This window comes from Pelecanus crispus, chromosome 12 (genome assembly GCF_030463565.1).
Source record: "Pelecanus crispus isolate bPelCri1 chromosome 12, bPelCri1.pri, whole genome shotgun sequence".
NCBI lineage: Eukaryota > Metazoa > Chordata > Aves > Pelecaniformes > Pelecanidae > Pelecanus > Pelecanus crispus.
Window position 1 is genome coordinate 4,320,451 of NC_134654.1, and position 20,361 is coordinate 4,340,811.

Consider the following 20,361-nt stretch of genomic DNA (forward strand, 5'->3'; position numbering starts at 1 on the left):
AAATGATGCAGGATACTTGGGTTTTTTTGTTTTGTTTTGTTTTTTAAATTGGCTATCTTGCTTTAAACAAATACATATCATAACGGTGTATCTAAAGTTTTAATGAATTGCACAATAATTTGGAATTTTGGTATCCACGTTACACTTTTTGTGTGGGACCAGTCAAATGCAACAGTTGAAATACTTGGCTGTTGCAGAATTCCTGCATTTTTCTCTCTCTTTTTTTGTATTTTACTCAAAGCCTTGGCATATTAATTACTCTCATTGCTTATGTTTTTGATACTTAGAAATGTTGACAGTCCTCTGGGTAGATTTCTAAAAGGTGGAGCTAATGCAGCCAAGAACACTTACAGCTTTGGTTTTGGGAAGGTAAGATGCTGTGGATAATAGGTTTTTTTTAATGATACTAGTACAATTTTTCAGAGTCACATACTCTTCACAGTAATTACCCCACCTGTGTTACTTTTAATTTTTAGTGCGTTCTTATTTCTACTGAAACAGCGGAAAAAAAAATGCACAAATACTTAGGCTTTTAGTAGGCCCTATCAGAAGCAGCTGTTTTGGAACAGGCAGCAGAAACTCTCCTGTTAAATGTCACCTGTGAGGGTTCTTCACGACTGTTTCTGCTTTCCCTGTTTCAGTTTCACTAGAAAGTTAAGCTTTTGACATAGATATCTTAACATTTCGATGCTGTGGCTGATGCTCCCATTGCAGTGATTGCGCTCCGGTTTTTAGCGAGCTTGCGGCAGGCATGACGGATCATGGGAACTGTTGCATATTCCTTTTGGTTATGTGCTGGTGGTGTTCCAGTTTTATTTTGCAGGCAGTGGGCATCTAGGGTACTTGGCATCTCTCCCTATTATTGGGGAAAAAGATGTGGTTCAGGCAGATGATGAACCAACGTTTTCTTACCATGTTGGACCATACATGATCATGACAAAGTAAGTGGAATCAAAGGGATTTTAGCCCCTCTTAGCGTGTGCCTGTTACCATTACGTAGCAAGTTGTTGTACTGGATGCTTTGTTTGGATAGTTTTCCTTGTCTGTTCTCTATTCATCCACTGCTTTCTGCTTGCAACTTGTTTTCTGCAGTCCACTGATTAATATCTTCTTTAGACTCCCTTGATACCTGTAGGTTGCTCTTGTCCTTTCCAGCAGTATTAACCCAATTACGGTTATTAATTGATAGCGCTGTTTCAATACTGATTCCTTTTATGGTGGGAAATATGTTGCTGGGGTTGCACAGATGCGTTGTTCGGTGTTTGGTCTTTGTAATTGTTGGGCCAGACCTCAGGCCCCTGCATATGCATGTCTGCAGCCCACTTGCTCAAACCTATGGTGAAATGAGAGTTGCAAGTGCAGACTGAACCTATTGGTTTTTTTATCTTTCATATTGTGTAGCAAGTAGTTGTGCCTCAGAGGCATCCAGAGAATTGGCAAATTCATGATTTAATCTTCCCAAAGCTCTGGCTTGTATTGCAGTGGGCTGATAGCCTTTGGTGAAAGGAGTTTTAGAGTGTCTTTGTTCTTCACCTTGGGTCACGGAAGGGTAGCATCATTGGACAGCAAACCTGTCCTGCTACATCCAGTCTTTAACAGGATGAGAATTTGTTGTCAATGTGAAAGAGTATATGCTATAGCCAGGATCGTCAAAGTAACATTACTAACAGTAGGAGACAGCAGCAGAGCATTTCAGAATTAGAAAATTATTTTAAGTAATCCTGTAACTGGAAAAAAATACTGCAGAAAGCATCTCTTAGAAATGCCTCTTCTCCTTGTAGCTTAACGTGGGGAGGCAGCAGAGTTACAGTGAAGGAACTCAGCTTTGAGCCCCATCAGAACTGTAGTAAACTACGCTTAGCTGATCTTCTCATTGCAGAGCAGGAACACAGTAGGTAAGAAAGAACGTGCGGTAGCCACAAGTGCTCCTGGGGTTTGGGTGTCTCCAGTGGTGTGAGGAAATGTGATTAACCTTGGGAGGACAGTCAGGTTGTGGTTGCACTTTCTCTCCAAATGAGAAATACAGGTCGGTCTCTCCTCCTGTCTCTTCCCACTCCATTTGCTCCCCAGTGGATAATACGGGAGAAGATGATACTCTCTTCTTGTATGTCTGGATGAATGCTTCATTGCACATTTCTTGGATGGCTTATTTATAGATTCTCATAGTTGTGACAGTAAGCACCGTTTCCTAAATGCCACCTAATCTACGTTTCTTTTAAAATTCTGAGTATGTTAATACCCAAAAAAAGTTAGAAGCATTCACATTGTATTGATAAAAACACCTAGAAGGCCAGGACTCTTTCTCTTTTAATCTCAGATTTGCCTTACAATTTTTTTTCCTCTCCCTTTGCAGTAAACTCCGTCATCCTCATTTGCTACAGCTGATGGCTGTTTGTCTGTCTAGTGACTTGGAGAAAACCCGTTTAGTTTATGAAAGGGTTAACTTCGGTTCTCTGTACAGCATCCTTCATGAAAGGGTAATTGGAATACTTGTTTTTTAAATAGTAGTTGAGAGGAAGCAAGTTTAGAAACTACATCTACCATCTTTACTCAAAGAACGAGATGACAAAAATCATCAGTTTGTGTAGCTGGGTTTCTGTTTCATTGCACAGTATCAGATACTCTGTGTAAGCTGATAAGCTGGTAAAGTCTGTAATTGGCAAATACTTCAGTTAGTGTTTAGGTGCAATTGCATTGACTTTCTTGTTTGGTGTCAGTCTTAAAATGGCTGCTGTTAAATTCAGTGGAACTTTTAATCTGCGTGTGGTTGTGTACTGCTTTTGCCCTTGAATGTTTGCATGTAGTACATTGCAGGCTGCTTGTGTGGAAAAGTGAAGGCTTGAACTCAGTTGTGGTTCTTTTTTAAATCAACCAATCTGTGTTTTATTTTTGTCATTCAATATTTTTCTCTTCCTTTTTTGCATTTGAGTCATTATTTTATTTCTTTAACTGTTTGAATGCAGACATCTAAGTTACTGGAGAAATTGCAGTCAAAGGCAAGAAATTCTAAGAGTTCATTCTGCTTCAGAGTGAATTTTGGCATAGTTGATATATATTTTTTTTCTTAATTACTTTTTAAGCTATTATTAGTTGGTTTGGTATTGAGAACTAACTTTATTTAGCAGTTGCAATGCGTCTGACTTTTACGACAGTATGTTTCATGTTTGCTTTCTTTGTTGTCTTCTGTACAGTAATAGTTTTCCCCTACACCAAGCTTTAAAGACCTGCAATGCAAATTTGGTACTTCTGGTTTTTTTCAGCGTACAGAATTCCCAGTAGTGCACGTGGAGACGATCTTGCATGTGCTGCTTCAAATTAATGACGCTTTGCGTTTTCTACACTCCCGTGGATTTATCCACCGTTCAGTTACCTCTTACGCTATTCAAATTGTTTCTTCTGGTGAGGCAAAGCTGTGCAACTTGGAATACATGATAGAGAGGTAAAGAACTTCCTCACTGTTTCTGTGAAAGGGACAAACACAAGTAAAGTCAAATTTAGTGCTAAATTCTGCTGAAGTGCCCCTCTTGATGACTAGGGACTCCTGCCTCTGAGTCAGGCAACAGAGTTATAGGAGTAAAGAACTCTTAACTTTGCCACAAGCAGTACGGCAAGTTTCAGGTGGACTTAGTTTCCAAGTTATAAGTATCTGAAAATAGAAACTAGTAAGAGAAGTGGCTCTTTACTGGAGTATAAAAATACCATCATAGAGAAATAGAACCTAATCTTACAGAACAGAGATGAAATTCCTCTTTGAATTACTAATTCTGCTGCTGGACTGGAAATTTAAGTCTCTTCTTGTTAGACTGAACTCTTGCTTATGGAGGCTTACCTAAAATGGTTGAAGATTCCACACCTCATTGAACTGGTAGTAATTAAGTGCCACCAGTGACAAAAAGAGTATTTCTTTTATGAAGGACACCATTTCATCTAGGTAAATTATTACTTACACAGATTTTTTTACTTCTTTCCTGTAGTGCAGTCTGATTAGAGAGGAAGTAAATGGCTGGTTAGACTGTAAAGAAAAAGAGTAACATCGATAATAAACAAAAATTTGCCAATGGTAATGTCCTGAAAGGAGCAAGGATACTTCCTAACCTCTTTGCAAACTCAATTTGTTAATAAATCTTGGTGATTTCACTCCTATAGCTAAATGTGAGGAGGAAGTTATCTCCTAGACATATGTATACATTGCAAAATAAATGTTGACAGGCTAGGTGGCACCTTCTTGTATTTTGTCCATGGTCAGAGCTGAAGGGTTGCTGGTAAAAATTTTTATTGGGAAATTTTCAGCTTTCTCCGATTTCTTTTTGAGTGTGAATTGTTAAAGGAGGTGTTACTTTCTCCAGAAGGTCTTTGCTGTAATGTGCCAAAATACATTTATCGGTGTGCAGATGCTACACATTTTTATTTGCAGTTATACTGTGGACCTCTAGGTATTTAAACTAAAAGCAGATATAACAAACTCGTGTGTTTAATTCCAAAAGAGATACCTTCTAGTTGAGTGTGCTGTATGTCCCAATTTACAATTCTTTTCCCTTTATACAGCAAAGATGGTGGAGAACACAGTGATCTGACACGTATTCCTGTCCCGGTCCAGCTGTATAAGTGGTGCTCTCCTGAAGTAATCCTTGAAAAAGTTGTCACGGTCAAATCGGATATTTATAGCTTCTGTACAGTATTGCAGGAAGCCTTGACAGGTATATCTATAGGTTTAGGCTTTTGTCACTAGGGTGACCCACTGAATGTTTTCAATGCAGGCTGTCAGCCCCCTAATGTCTGTTTAATTCCCCTGTGTGACTGGGTAACACCTTGCTGTGGTGGCTCAGACAGAGTTAACTCAGAAAAGGAACCCTCCAGGCAAAAAAAACCCAATGTTAATGACAATAGCAAAGACTACCGGAAACTTTTGTAAAATGTAATCTGAAGACTTAAAGTTGCATAACTAAAGGATGAGATTAATGGTTGGTATTAGAGAGATACAATTTTGTGTATGGTGTTTTTCTGCTGTTTATCTTTCTTCCTCTTAAGAGGACAGCAAAATGTTCTGTTAACTCTTTGCAGAATGAGCCTATGCAGCTTTCATCTTTTTGATCGCTAAGGTAACTTACAGATAATGTGATGCTATGTATTGACTTTGACTATTTTGACAGTGAAGTGGGATAAACAATTACCCTAAAAATTAAGCCCTCTATTAGCTAGTTGGTAATGAAGAATCCAGAGCGCGGTTTACAGTGTAACTGTCCTCTAGAGATTGCTGACTGCTCCCTGTAGGGAGGGGATGCCAGACTGGACTGAGTGCTCGTTTGGTTTGTGACGGTAGTTGTAAATTAGGGGACGTGCAGACAATAATGCTTCAGTATCTCTGATTCTTTCTTTTTTCCTGTTTTTCTTTATTTTCATTAATATTGATACACAGCTTGTGACATCAAGTCTATGTTTATGTCTTGCAGAGACCCCTCCCTGGAAAGGTGTTGAAGACTCTGCTATTAAACAGCTTGTAATTTTGGGACAACAGTTAGAAGCAGATGTCAGACTTCCTATGCCCTATTACAATATTGTAAAGTCAGGGCTAGAACCTAAACAGAAGAACCGCTCCATGAAACTTCAGGATATTCAGTATATACTGAAAAATGACTTAAAGGTGACTCCCAGGATTGTAGCCTTTCATGTATTTAAAAAGGCAGAGTTTTGCGTCCATTCAGATTCAAGTTGTTCTGCTTAAATCTAGGTGGGAGGCTTTTTTGTGTGCAATCTAAACATTGAGTGTCCTTTTCTGATCATGGAGGCAAACCACCTGAAAAGAGAAGGTAGAAACATTGAACTGTCAAATATAGTTGTCTTTTATTCCGTTTTTTTGTATTACAGGACTTAACTAAGTCTCAAAGTGGTCACGCTGATGAACTGTCAAAAGCACAAAGGCCCGTTTTTTTTGCAGATGTGAACATCTCTTTGGAATCAGCTTGTAGCTACTGGAAGAGAACACAGGAATTGCAGGGCAGAGAGGTAACCAAGGCTGGTGAGTTTCTTCTAGCAAGATGTCATGTGTCCTTCACTTAGTGTGTTCCTCAGTACATAAAGGTCTAATATAAATAATTAAAATGTGAGCTCTTACAGATTTTGACATAGTTTGAAAATAGAAAGCAGTTAGCTTTGGATTCTAGCTACCACCCTAACTGTTAATGTAAACTCAAGTTCAGGCACACAGTTTTCAGCAGAGGTGTTAAATGCTGCTCATGTAAACTCTGAAAGATGTTAACTCCTAAGTGTATGAAGCAGTGTGTTCGATGGACATCTGGAGAAATGGCTTAACGCTTAAAATCCGTTTTTTCAGAAAGCTCTACTGCCCCAAGACACTCTCTTTTCCCTGAGGAGAATAGTGCTTTAGTGGACCAAGAGGCATCAACCAGTCTACAGCCAGTTGCACAGGACAAAAATCGTGATGCGGCTTCTGAACTCCAGGCAACCCTCTGTGTCAGTGATGTGGATGACAGCCTCTGTAGCTTTGAAATCAATGAAATTGTCGCCAGTTATGCAGATATTCACAATGACTTCCTGGAAGAAGGAGCTGGATTAGGTCAAACTCTAAAAGATGAAAAAAGGCGGCAAAAGGAAGAAGATAAGGCTACCCCCATGGACCTATATGCATCCCCTGGAGTGCACTGTGAGGAAAAGCCAGTTTATGAGGAGGGTGGCTTTTCAGAATCGGGTACAGAGCGTGCTACAGAAGAGGAGAGGATAAGTGAGGCCTCTGACCTACGCTTGCTGGCACAGGTGAGAGGAGATGCTGGGAGAAGAGTAAGTAGTCTGTCTCGAAATGAGCAGCACATCAGCAAATGTGTCCTTAATTTAAAGATTATTCAAAGCATGCAGCAGCAGGCAGCAGATTCCCTGTGCAGAACAGAGGAGAAACTGGACAAATTAGAGGCCATGGAAAAGCAAAACAAGCTGCTCCAGGAAATCAGAATGAATGAGCTTTCTAAGCAAACTTTTCAAGACAGACACTGGAACAGATCTGATGATACTTCCCAAAATACCAACAACCTTTTTTCTGGAGTTAATATTTCTTTATGGAAGGCTATAGGTCCACCACGTAGTGACTATATTCCACCACCGATAACATGTCAGGCACAAGGAGTGTTGGGTGGAGACAGTTTCCAAGCTGTTTCAAAGACAGCAAAAGAAATGGAGGCAATTCAAAATGAAAAGTGGAAGTGCTTTCAGAAGATGAGTAAGAGTAAAAATGAAAATAACCATCATGATCTCGGCTTCAGTGTGGTGAAAAGCCTGGATGATCAAATGAGCCTAGACCACGAGGTAAAGTGTTGAGCAGGGTGACTGTGTTTATCACTTCTGTGTTCCTTAGCAGGTAAAGAGATGTAGTTATGGATGGTGTCCCAAGAGGAGGGATGAATCTGTCTTTTAAAATGTATGTGTATACCATATGCTTTATATATAGGAATGAAAATAGTCAGCTCAGCAGTGCAATAATAGTATTTCTTCTTTCTCCTTCCTCCGCTCCCCCTCCCCCAAGCAAAATACTAGTCCAGTGGTTCAGGAGGGAATAAAATCCTGTACTAAAATGGAGATGGGATTGTCAGGGAAAAGGGCAAGTGGAGAAAGATTATTGTTTGTATACTTGGTTATGGAGATCTAAGCTGTCATTAGTAAGGGCTTCTAGATAATTTTCATTATTAAATATAAGTAGTTGACATGCTTAGCCCAAAGAGAAAGAAAGAAATACATGTATATATCTGCTGTGGGAATCATCTTGAGTCATTTAGGTCCACTCGTTCCCCTGGGAACTGCGCATTATGGTAGTCTGCCTGCGTAATGTGAAGCTTGCTATAAATCCAGGGCAGAGTTTTTACTAGGCTAAAGCCTGGAGTTGTCATCCTTTCTCATGAGCAGTGCTACAAAAATATAACCTAGGGAATAAAGTTTGCACAGTCTGGTTATTAGTATATCTCATAGACAGTTCGACTAGTAATTAATTACCAGAATGCCTGACGTGTGCTGAATCATGGCTTGTTGGACTCATTTCAGCATTTACTCCCACGTGTGTCTGTAAGATGCAAAAAAAAGTTCAACTTGCAGTGCCAGAGAGGAGGTGATTCACATTCTGCAGCAAGTGGAAGTGAAGAAGAGAAGTGGTGAGTTTTGATCCTATTCACAAAAGAGTTGTTCTTGCAGATTCATCTTGATACAGCCACTGGCAAAAGTAGACACAGCTGGGATCAAGGATGGCATTAAATGTTTTTTCAGTAAGCCAAAAGCCATCTGTCTGGTTAGGACCCTACTGAGAGTCATTGTCAGCTGCAGAGCTGGCAGGGTAACTGCTGGGACAGGGCAGTTACTTTTAAAGGGTGGTGTTCAGATTCCAGATGCCTCTCTGATGGTGGTCAGTGGTCCAAAACTGTAACAGTGCATAAGGAGAACAGTCTAAGAAGTTACTAGTAAGGGTGGTTCTCCTCTCTCTGCACAGCCTCATTCAATTCTCAGAAGAAATAACTTTGGCTTTCATAGGTGTAGGACTAGGACCTATGTTAGGGGCTGTGGGATTAGGACAGTCTTGCTAAACCCAGTGACAACAGAGCGTATGTTACTTCCTTATGTTTGCTGTCCTTTTTAATGTCGTCCCTTTGTATTTCTAGGTATGGGTGGAAAGTACATATTAAAAGTACCTGGCAAAACTTGTGCAAATTAATGTATCTTATTAGTTGGAAAGATGGGGACAGGCACCTCCTTCAGTGTTGGGGTCAAATCAGTCAGGAAAACTGTTGCAGTTTTTAAGTTGATTTATGACTCGGTTGGATCAGTAAGACCTGCTGGTAAAGGACATACTTGATTAGAACATAAATATGCCAGATGCTGACATGTGGTTACATGGTCAAGTGAATGAACTCTAGATTGGAATCGGGTTGGTGGTAGGATTGTTGTTATCCAAGTCTGAAGTTCTGAGTATCTTCAGTTGTCCACTGAGCACATTACTGACCTGAATAAAACACATCTACATAGCATTTGTTGTCTGTTAGAGTTTATATAGATATATAATCTGAAAGCAGTTGGCAGCTTTTGAAATCGAGATTTTAATGTACAGCTTGTGGTTAATCTATATAATTATAGACCTAAATAACTGTCTGTGCTTTCTAAGCTTCTGACAGCTCAATCTGCTGGTTCTGTTGGGTTCTTAGAACATGTGTGCTCTCAGCCTTTTAATTTATATTAAAACAATTTCTAGTCTTTTACTGACTGGGGAATACTCAACACAATACGCTTGTGCATTAACAGTTCGATGTGTTTCGTAACGACCTGTTACAGGTGCTATCCAAAATCAAGATCTGAAATTTACAGTACAAAAATAAGTGAGGAGAGAAGGATGATGCAATCAGAATGGAGGAGTAAGTAAATCAGCATTAACTCAGCATTAATGTTAGCAAGTCTTACTGCAGTGCAGTGCATTAACATTTAACACATTTTGTTACTTAATAAAGGTCTGTGTGCCTTAATTGCTGACGCTCTATTAGGCTGTTCTTGGATGAAAACCAGATTAGTAGGATCCTGTGTCTTGCACATTCAGGGCATAAAATAATCACAACCACATTAAGATGGTTTGATTATAAAGCTCAAGGAATTTCTAGCCCTGTTTTGGAGGATGTAAGGGAGGGACAGCATACGAATTATAGCAGTGACCAGTGGATGGCAGTACAGGCATGAATAATAGAGAATGCAAACTGACAAAAATTGTTCATGTGAAGACTTGTTCATATCAATTTATGCAGGTTTTAAGCTTTCCTTAAAATGGAAGGAAGTGTTTAGCTCTTTTCATGATAAAAGAGTTTACAGGCTATAACTTTAGCATTTCCAAGTCTGCAGACACAATGGAACACAGGGAATGCTTTGAAGGTCCAGATTCTGTTGTGTGAACTGAAAGAATTTTGTTCTTTTTGTGTAGCTGAAGTAAAGCAAATGGCCAGAAGAGTGGCCTCAGGGCAGCTAGAACTCGGCTCTCCATATCCAGCCAGTGAATGTATATCTGAAAGTGAAGCAGAGAGTATGAAGGAAGCCTTTCAACATGTCACTCTTAGAGTCCAAAAAAGTCAAGACCAACAAAGATATAGGTGGCAGACAGGTGGTAATGTTGAGCCTTGGGATCTGGGCAGTGAGGATAGATCTGAATCTGAGGAGAGCGATCTGGAGTCTGCATTCAGAAGTTCTGGAGGTAAGGTTGAAAACCAAAAGATAATCTCTTCTCTTTTTGTCTCTCTCCATCTCCCAGCAGATTTCAGCTTCTGTGATTTTGTTACAATAATTGTCAGTTTTATCTTCCAGAGTCTTGCCCCCAAAGCAGGACAATCACTCAGTCATTGGTGAACATAGATAAGACTGAGTATGCCATGTTAATAGGTGGAGGTAACGTCCAGTTTGTTTGGAGACCCTTCACTGTCATTGATTACCGTGTATCAGCATGGGGGACCCAAAGCCTTCAAGTCCACGAGTATGCTTTCACACTTCATTTCTTCCAGTTGGACTACAGAGATGCTTTTTCTGTAGCAACGTAGTGGGTAATGCTTTTGTAATAGTTACAGATAAAGGAACAAGGAAAGCTTCACATGCCTAGATTGATGATGTGAGCATTTAAATGTCATTATTTCTCCATGTTCCTGACACACAATGTAGTTTTACTGTCTAGTGTCATTGATATTCCATCAGTGGTTCAGATCACTCACTTCATATTATTATTTTGCCTAATAATTTTGTTCCATTCTGACATCCTAGGGAGAAGTTGCCAGTCACCATCACAAGATGAACAAGCGGAGTCTGGAATAGCCATTCATGGGTATTCAGTCCTTCCTCAACAAGTTGAGAATCTCTCTAGAGTATGTATAGTGATCCAAGAAATCAAGCTGCAGCTAGTTATCTGTAAAACAGTTTTGCCTGGTCTTTCCATGTTGCACACAGAACTACCAAGATAGCTGATCTTTTCACTTGTGGTCTGACTAACAATCCTCCCCCCCCTTTGTTTGCTTGTTTGGTTTTTTTTTTGTTTTTTTTTTTTTGTTTGGTTCTATAAACCATCAAGGTAATGTAAGGAGCAGGAGATAGTTTGAAACTTTGAGTGATCAAATTAAATATAATTTCAATTTGATGCAGTATTGTTTAACATTATTGACTAAAATGTATATTCTTTAATGGAGAGTGGTGAAAGCATCTCACAGGGGCATTCAAGGGAATTACATTGTTCCCTTAGTTCATCTCCTGATGTGTCTGAAGAATTCTTGACTCCTGATCCAGATTATTTCCTTCACCCTACTACTCAGGGAAGTTCAGAACTAGAGGTAAAAATAACAGAAAAGACAGGAATGAAGTCTGTGTCAAGAACTTTGGACGTAAGTTATACCACATGGGGTTTTATTATGCTCCCATTTGATTTGAAGAAGAGCTGTAGAAAATGGGAGAATGTCAGTTTTTATACTATTCTTTTCTTTTGAAATAATATCTACGAATAAAATTTATCTAAAAGTAAGAAAATTCTAACCCTGTTCCTTTAAAGCACACACCCCCACCCAAAAACAAAACAAAAATGCCTCAAACACCCAGACTCCCAAAACACCAGGGGCATGTTTTCTTCATTTGCTTACTAGGAAATGTACATAATCTGTGGCTGAGAAAAGTTTTAGGCAGTTGATAATCTCAGCCTTTCCTTCACAGCTCTATCAATTATAGTACTCAATAGTCTTAAAACAGTCTTCATTAATTTCTTGAAGATTTGAAACTATTGGATGGACTATTAAATCCAGTCCATGCTGTTTGCTGATAAGCTCTTGAAAAGTTTGTGTGTCCATTCTGATTATTGTGAACATCATCCTGTGAGAGTTGTCCTACCCTTCACAGCTTGCCTGCGAGAAATTGAATTTGCTTCCTTTTTTCCCCCCTTCCAGACTTCAGATGCTGAGGGCAAATTAGAAGGTGCTTGTGAAGGATTTTTACAGAAACAGTTACCCGAAGATGCAGGATCAGGTATTCAGGTTTCAGGTAAATGTGCTTGCTCTTTTGAAGGTACTTTTGAGTGAGAGAGATGGAGTCTTGTTGCACTTACATTTTTGTAAGCAGCACTCCCGTCAGAAGGCTGGAGCTTGGTTCTTCAGGGTCACTTGGTCTTTTATTCTTCATTATTTTAGTGAGAGTTCAGGACACTCAGGATTTTGGAAGATGAGGTTTGGGCATTGCAGTCACTGAAATATTGTTGAGTGCGACGATTATGTACTTGCTGTGTTTCAGTTGAAAAACCAAACCAACTTGTTCGCAACCTTTTTGTTTTTATCTAGGGCTAAGTTTAGTCTTTTTATGCAACTTGCTATGGTGCTGGAAGCTGAATTAGAATTCTATTTATTCATTAATATTCTTGCTGCTCGAAGGATCTTGAGCTTCAAAACTGTAAGAGCTGACATTGTGTGTATGCAGAATAATGGAAGGTTCATTGTTGTTTCTCTAGTCTGTTGCCTCTCCTAGCTCAAATTTGTAAATGTTGCGGTATTCCCCAGTGCTTCAGTGGTTGACTGTCTGGCAGCTGTGGTATGTTTATGAAAATGCATCTTTAAAACGCATTTGTCGCTTGACAACAACAAAGGTCACAAGAACTAAAAAATTTAATAAAGTTGCAATTTCCTGTTCAATGAGTTGTGTCACTTTCTTTTGTACTTGTAAAACCCAATAACGGGGAACATTTGTTGTTTGTATTCAGGAGGAAGAATGCTGTTATGCAGCACAGCAGCGCAGAACTCTGGGAGTAGCATACAAGGAGTGAATCAACTTAGCCATATGCCTGTAGCCAGGTAGCTAGGCTTATTTTCATCATTACTTCAAGCATAAATTAGGTTATAATTCTGCTTATATATCTAATATTCAAATAAGATGCCAGAGGTGTTTTTTAATCATTATCTACATATCATAGTTCCTTGCCAAGAAAATATTAAAAGGACTTTCACAAGTCTCATGGGGTTTTGTCTTTTACAGTGTTCAGGTTGGTTGGTTGGTTGGTTGTTTGCTTCCTTAATGAGGGAGCTAAAATAGGAAAAGTAAGTAATGTATATATTACAATTCTTTTTACACTGATAAACTAGAGGATTAAACAGAGCAAAGATAAGTCAAATTAAGACTTCAGTCATCTGTTTTAATTTTGTTGTGCTTTGGTTTTGGAGCTCAAGTGGCATGAAGATCATGCCTTTTCCCCTCCAGTGGGAAGAATCCGATGCAAGTATGCTCACTGCACCTTGCCCGCAGATAACATTAGCCCATGCTTGGAGACTTGTGGTCTCATTTGTCAAACATGAGGTGCTTATATCCAGTATTTTTGTAAATTCTATATTCTACTAGTGGGCAGAGCTGTTGGCCAGAATCACCACCTCATGCTGCAAGGGGTACTTTCACTTAAAGAGAAAGAGTCGTTGCCCTGAAGGTCTTTCAGCAGTAGCTTTCAGGCATAAAAGCCTGTTCCTTCGTAGCTCAGCTTTCCTTGTGTTCCTCAGAGTTAGCAGCTGCTCACTTCCTCCGAGTGTGGGAGTGAGCGCTGCTTGTACTGTCTGTCAGCGTTGTGCCCTCTCCCCTCCGCTGGAGGAATGCAGTTACCAGTGTCAAAGGTAGGCAGCAAGTGTGTCAATACTGGGCCTTAAGGTAAAAAGGTAATGGTTTGGGTTGCTCCCTTCACTGAGGAATTGAGCTTTTGCCTGCAGGACAGAGGACTGTTGCTCTCTGACCATCTGACTAATCCTCTTTGAATGCCTCTTTGACCTTGAATGGGATTGTAACAGTTTGTGAGAATAGCTTACAATGCACACCAATCAAAGGATGATAAAACAATGTAGTGGTGTATATTCGTAGATTTCTATTTAACTTTCAGTTTTGTTTTGAAACTGCATATGTCAATTAGAAGTTTTTGCCTTACCGGATACAAATCCATAATGTGGTTAAAATGGTGTTTCTCTCCTAGCACTCTCCATCTTCTAAGGTTTTAAGCAAAAAGTTTTAATGACCTGCAGTCTACCTCAGAGAGAAGGCAGTCCTTTAAACTTTTGAGAGAGGGGAAACTAAATACATTTATTTTCATAATTCTCTGAGCGGATCAATGAATGTGACCTTTCTTCCCTCATTCCAGTGTTGAAGCAGCAGAAGAAGTGATACTGTGCGGGCCAGAGGAAGAATGCAAAGAAAAAGATGTGTAAGAGCCACAGACCATTTTATATCAAAACTTCAGCAAGTTGGTCGTTATCATTGTAAAAGTTTTGTATTGATGCAAAACAGGAAGATGAGACAGACCAAAGCTGAGAGGGAGTACTGAAAGAATATTTTCTCGTGATAAGATGGGAGATTGATATAAAAGAGCTATCACGTACAGTTGTCCTGAGTTTGAAACATTTTCATATTCATGAGTAATTAGTGTTAATCTGGGTGTGCTGCTTCACATTTAAGTGTTAGGATTCCTTGTTTCCTCTGTCTGTATTAAACAGAAGAAATAAAATTAAAGAGCAAATCATTAGTATGTAGCTAAATAAATTTTACTACAGTCTTGTGATTGAGATTCTCAAGAAAAATTTGCAGATAGTTTTGTGACTTAACTAGTAAAGTTAATTTCTTTTTACAGAAAATGGAGATTTACATAGAAATTTCTGATTTGGTAACAGTAGATGTCTGTTCATTTCACGGTCTTCTGAGGATGATGTAATCCAGGGTGTATCTGCAGAAGATGTTCGTTTGCTTAACGAACTGTTTGTCCCAGTCCTGCAGCCACTTAAGAATTTTTGTAATTTGAGTGGACATCATTGCCTGTGCAGATCTTTAGCAGTTTCAATTTATCTGAGTAATTCTTTTAAAGGCTCCTAAGACCTATGTTTAGTCTTAATGAATGGATCGTTAGTTTTTGTTAAACCCTGAGGTCTTCCCTTGGCTTTGAGAGAGAGTTTTCTAGCTAGTGGTTCACATTTGAAGTTCTTGTCCTTTCTGGAGGCAGTTTCCTGAGCTTGCTTTTATAGGAGAATTATTAAAATAAAGAAATCCTGTAAAGGAAGGGAAGGCAAATAATTAACCTTTTCTGTCTCTGCAAGATTATTGAAGATGGTGATCTTTAGCCTTCCAAGAATTCTGTGGGAAATTTTCAAAGAGAATGTCTCTCTTCCTTCCGGAAAACTATATAAGACTGAACAAAATTAAATGTTAAAGAATCTGAAAATAGCAGAATTTAGTGACTCACAAGTGTAAGAAGTGGCTATTCTAACGGTCAGAACATCTTTCAATACTTCAGATCAGTGACAGATATTCAGGATTTGTCGAGTATCCCCTGTGAACAAGAGAACTACTACAGGGATATAGGTTGTAAAACGCCCAGAGAGAGCCACGCACCAACGAGCGTCAGCACTCCACTCAGCTCAGGTAACTGCAGAGAGGAGAGACAGACAGACCAGTGCATTACTTAACGTTTCTATGCCAGGAGTCAGACCTTTCTGCCAAGACCTGCTAATGTAAAAATCACTGATGCGAATCATAGACACTCCATTCATGCAGTACCAACGCAGAAGTGTCAGGCTTGGAATAAGTAACCACAAGAAATGCTGTACCTGTTGTTTGAAATCTCATTGTTTTGGTCTGGATAGTTGCAACTTTGTAGTTAGAGCCTGCTTGGTCAAAAGAAATCTCTAACGTAGAACTAAAGGAGAATTTACAGGCACACAGCTGAAAAAGCCCATATCTGAAAGGTCTCTGAAAGATAATTGCTTGGTAGTTAATGGTAGCCTTCATAAATCAGAAATTGTTTTAGACATTTAAAATTGGAGTGATACATGTAGATTTTAGCATTTTAAAGACAGACAATGTAATAAGCACTTAGTATGTTTTGAGTGTTGATAAAGTGACCTGAATGTTTGTTGAACTTAAGTGTTGTTTAAGAGCAGTGAATTATCATTTGCTTTGTACTTTCATTAATACGTATTAGTTACTAGTAATACGGTAGTCAAAATTTCTCAGTTGGCAAAGTTTTGCATAAATAACGTCTGAGATTGAACTCCTAGGTAATGAATTTGGACTTCTGCTTAGAGATCATTTATGGACAATAATTTCTTAGGGTTGCCTGTGCAGGTGCCTGTTCAGATACAAAAACCTTTTTCTGCTTCTGTTGAAACATGACCAAGAAACAAAAAAAACCCCAAAAATAATTTTCCAGCTTTGCTATCATCTTTTTCTTTTCTTTTCTTTTTTTAACTCTACAAGAAAAAATTTTAGTAGCCTTTGAGAAATACAAACACTGCCATGAAGTAGCTTCAGATTCCTCCTTTTGTGGTTCTCAAGAGATCTCTTCTGCAGCGTCCAGGACATTCACTACAGCCTATGAAGAGGGAAGGAGCACTGAAATTCCTTCTATTGCTTCAGGAGTTTGCTCACCCGAATTGAATGAGCCTGTAAGTCTAGAAAATTTACCTTATGCCAGCCATTCTTTAAAATATTTTTTAAAATGCTTTTCCATAAAATAAGTGCAAGATGAGAAGCACAGAAATACTTCTAGGTCTTTCTGCATATTTTGGAATCCTGGATCTGTTGACATAATGACAAAAGTTCTGATTGATTTCAAAGCAGTTAGTATGTGCCACTGATTTTACACAGAGTTGGCTTCCCATTGCACCTAATCTTATGTAAATGTTGACCACCATCAAAATGGCCTTGCCCGCCCTCTGTCCCTCCCCTGGCTGTAAAGAATTGCCATTTCCCAGCATTGGGTCCAGTAATCTCGGAACACCAAAATGGTAAGCGTCAGCAAAACCTTTGGGTAGAAAAGGTATGTTTTTGTTGGGAGAGGGGGCGTTGATCCGTTGGTCTTGTGGTGAGGCAGCTGCAGGTTGCTTATCTGAACCACTCTGAATTCATAAGTGATTTGTGAACTGTAGGCTTTTGACTATGCGGAAGTGGGGAATAAACTTGAATGAAAATAAATGCATGTGCATGTGTGTTCAGGTATGTAAGTTTTCATGTGAAACTGAAGAGTTCTCAAAACTTAATGGGGGAAGGTAAATGAGTATGTAAATGAGCGATTCCTTGAGGAAGAAAACTCAGGTGGAAGCCCCCATCTACTAGTTTGGAAGCAAGTAAATGTTCAGAAAGCCCTTATATTAGGGGATTAAGTTTGTTCTTTTGATGCACAGACATGGCATAATGTTATCAACTTTGTTGTATCAAAAAATCCTCTCTCTTTGGAGTTGACAATTTCCAAGGTCACTGTAGTAATTTCCAGTAATCTTTTTGGAACTGAAGGTGTTCTGGAGCCACAGCATTACCTTAACTGTCTTTTCAGACAGTTATCTATAGCATAGTTTCTTTCATGCCTTTCTTATTGTTATTCATTGATGGGGTTGTCATTTAAAGATTAAATTAGAGTTTGTTCAACCAGAACAGTAGTGACTGCATTTGTTGTCATCAGGTCAGGTCTGTGTCTTTGTGCTTGCACAGCAGCCAGTTGGAATTCATTAAGCCCATTAACAGTGCGGTGCTGCCCTGACTGCCTCTGTGGAGATACTCGATTGTGTCATTTCCTAGTCTGAAATCTTACTCTAGGATTAAGTGCATGAAGTACCTGTTTGCATTTTGAGGACAGTGAGGACTTGCCTATGATTACAAATTCTTGATTTTTGGGGGTTCTTTTGGTGAATAGGTGTGTTGTGGTTTAGCCCCAGCCAGCAACTAAGCACCATGCAGCTGCTCGCTCATTCCCCCTACCCCAATGGGATGGCGGAGAGAATCGGAGGATTAAGAGTGAGAAACACTCCTGGGTTGAGATAAGAACAGTTTAATAATTGAAATAAAGTAAAATAGTAATGATAATAATAACAATATAATAATAATAATAATAAACAACGCAAGGGATGCACAATGCAATTGCTCACCACCTGCCGACCGATACCCAGACAGTTCCCAAGCAGTGATCGCTGCTCCCCGGCCAACCCCCCCAGTTTCTATACTGAGCATGATGCTGTATGGAATGGAATAGCCCTTGGAGCAGTTTGGGTCAGCTGTCCTGGCCATGCCCTCTCCCAGCTTCTTGTGCACCTGGCAGGGCATGGGAGGCTGGAAAGTCCTTGACTAGTGTAAGCAGTACTTAGCAACAACTAAAAACATCAGCGTGTTATCAACATTCTTCTCCTACTAAATCCAAAACACAGCACTATGCCTGCTACTAGGAAGAAAATTAAGTCTACCCAGCCGAAACCAGGACAAGGTGTGCCTGGCTTTAATAATTAAAGATTCAAAACAGAGAATGGAAACTTAAGAGATGTAGGAACTGCCCTTTCAGAGAATTCCCATCCAGTTGTCCATACAGAGTGTTGAAATGGATGCAGATTGTATAGCTGACAGTATCTTATGGCCGGCTAAAGGATGAGTGCACAGCAGTCTAAGCAAAACTTTTGACATATCTGGCTTACCTGGATGCTACCTCTGTTTTCATACTCTGGACTGACTGAAAAGCTTATTTAAAAAATTAATGGTCGGCTAAGGCTTTAATTAAGGCTTTACCTTTGGGTTTAGTAAGTTGAAGGGGAGGATTGAAGACCAGCAGTTCTTCAGTTTACCTTCTTGTGTTTCATTCTGTATGATCTTACACAGGATGGGTTGCCAGTAGTGGCTTCATCCTCGAGAAGCACCAGGAAGGCATCTGGTAAGTCTCTTAACCTAGCCCAAGTAGAACAATCAATAAATGGAGAAAGAGATTTGAAAAGAAATTCTGCAGTTTTACTACTTCCCCCCGCCCTGGGCATCTGTTTTTATAAGGATAAATAGCTTTGCACACAACTGTGTGTTGCTAGTGGTAATTAGGTTACAGATTTTGTGTTTGCACCTGCAGACTAAGAACTCTGACCTCTAATCAGCCTACATTTGAAGTGTAAATATTACTGGCCTAAAATTTGCAGTACGAGATTGAGAACTGAATGTGCAAGTCTAGCTCTAAATGAGTTTTCCATTATGAAATTATTTAAGGATATTTGATAAAAAGTGAATGAGCCTGGCTTGTGCAGGTTGATAAATGAAGTATGTCAGCAAGATGCTGTCATAATGTAAGCCTATATCACAGTTATTAAGGATTAATCACTGCTAATTAACTAGACTTTTTTTTTTTCAATCTCAGCACTCTCACAGGCAGCTAACCACTTCATTGATGAGCTGCCTCCACCAGCCCCAGAGCTGCTGGATGAAATTGGTAAGAGGCACTTCACCCAAAATGGTATGAGGCTTGCCAACTGTGTTCAATCAGGATTTCTCCCAAATCATTCACTACTAAAATACACAAGAGCTTCCAAATTAGTTGCAGGCAGGTCAGTGATTAGGAAGTTAGGCATCAACAGCTTAAATAACTGGCAGTTATTTAAGTTAGTCCTTGAAGTTTCTGCATTTCACGTAATGGTTAGTTGCCACTGATGACAGCAGCTAGCCTATTGAGTGCAGATGTAATTTAACACTGAGATGAATTTTGTGTAGACTGAATTTTTCACAGGTGTCCTGGAGCAATGCGTGTTCTCCATTAAAATGAATGCAAGCCGGGCAGCTGCATCCCTCAGGTTTTTTTGCAGAGCTTAGTCTCAGTGATTCACATTTCTTTTTGTAATCACATAAATCTTCAGACAGAACACAGTGTAAAAACTCTGCATTATTTTTACTGCTGTGCGTTACAGAAGAATTCCCTTTGGTTATTCAGCTATAAACTCTTCCTACAACTAACAACAGACATTGGGATGATTAAATGTATGTAGGTCATATGCTCTTTTAGCAATGAGGCACCCAGACATATTCTGATCTTTTTATTTCCTTACTCACCAAAACAAGGACATGTGGAGACTGGCATCAAGTGAATAAATAATGGTTAGAGACAATTTGTAGGATTAACATTGAACTAATTATAGATTATGTAAAGGTTTTCATCTAGGTTTGGATGGATGGTACTTTAGATTGTATAGAGTCAATTTAGAAAGATTATTTAGATCAATAAGGAAATATGCTGTTTTTAACAGAATATTTAAAGCAGCAAGATGCCATCGCTCAAGACTTCAAAGAGAAGGGATTGTATGACTGCGGAGTGCAAATAAATGGTTAGTTGATCGTAGTCCTAACATAGAGATTGCAAACAGAAAATTACTTTTGCATTGCTGCAGAATTACTCTGAATACTTGTTGCTCTATGTTCAGCTGTATTGATAAACTTCAATTTCTAGCTTTTTTTTGTATTTGTGGTTCAGCAGAGATTTGAGAGGATTCTCCCTTTCTTGGTAAGGTTATATGCAGTGATTTTGCAGATAGTACCCCCCTCCACCAGTGTTTGCTGTCTTTCTCTGTG

General features: G+C 39.3%; 1 protein-coding gene across 1 annotated transcript in view; it reads left to right on the top strand.

Annotated features, from left to right (window-relative positions):
* TEX14 (testis expressed 14, intercellular bridge forming factor) overlaps positions 1 to 20,361 on the top strand; it is a 42,862-nt gene that overhangs the window by 17,739 nt on the left and 4,762 nt on the right. Inside the window, exons 5-25 of the mRNA XM_075719831.1 lie at positions 288 to 369; positions 811 to 941; positions 1,782 to 1,895; positions 2,354 to 2,477; positions 3,261 to 3,439; positions 4,546 to 4,697; positions 5,451 to 5,641; positions 5,866 to 6,016; positions 6,332 to 7,314; positions 8,044 to 8,150; positions 9,319 to 9,398; positions 9,953 to 10,219; positions 10,777 to 10,877; positions 11,940 to 12,033; positions 12,743 to 12,833; positions 14,153 to 14,215; positions 15,296 to 15,423; positions 16,258 to 16,445; positions 18,640 to 18,691; positions 19,160 to 19,231; positions 20,040 to 20,117. Of these exons, the coding sequence (XP_075575946.1) occupies positions 288 to 369; positions 811 to 941; positions 1,782 to 1,895; positions 2,354 to 2,477; positions 3,261 to 3,439; positions 4,546 to 4,697; positions 5,451 to 5,641; positions 5,866 to 6,016; positions 6,332 to 7,314; positions 8,044 to 8,150; positions 9,319 to 9,398; positions 9,953 to 10,219; positions 10,777 to 10,877; positions 11,940 to 12,033; positions 12,743 to 12,833; positions 14,153 to 14,215; positions 15,296 to 15,423; positions 16,258 to 16,445; positions 18,640 to 18,691; positions 19,160 to 19,231; positions 20,040 to 20,117 (3,428 nt within the window). The remainder of the gene's footprint in view (positions 1 to 287; positions 370 to 810; positions 942 to 1,781; positions 1,896 to 2,353; positions 2,478 to 3,260; positions 3,440 to 4,545; positions 4,698 to 5,450; positions 5,642 to 5,865; positions 6,017 to 6,331; positions 7,315 to 8,043; positions 8,151 to 9,318; positions 9,399 to 9,952; positions 10,220 to 10,776; positions 10,878 to 11,939; positions 12,034 to 12,742; positions 12,834 to 14,152; positions 14,216 to 15,295; positions 15,424 to 16,257; positions 16,446 to 18,639; positions 18,692 to 19,159; positions 19,232 to 20,039; positions 20,118 to 20,361) is intronic.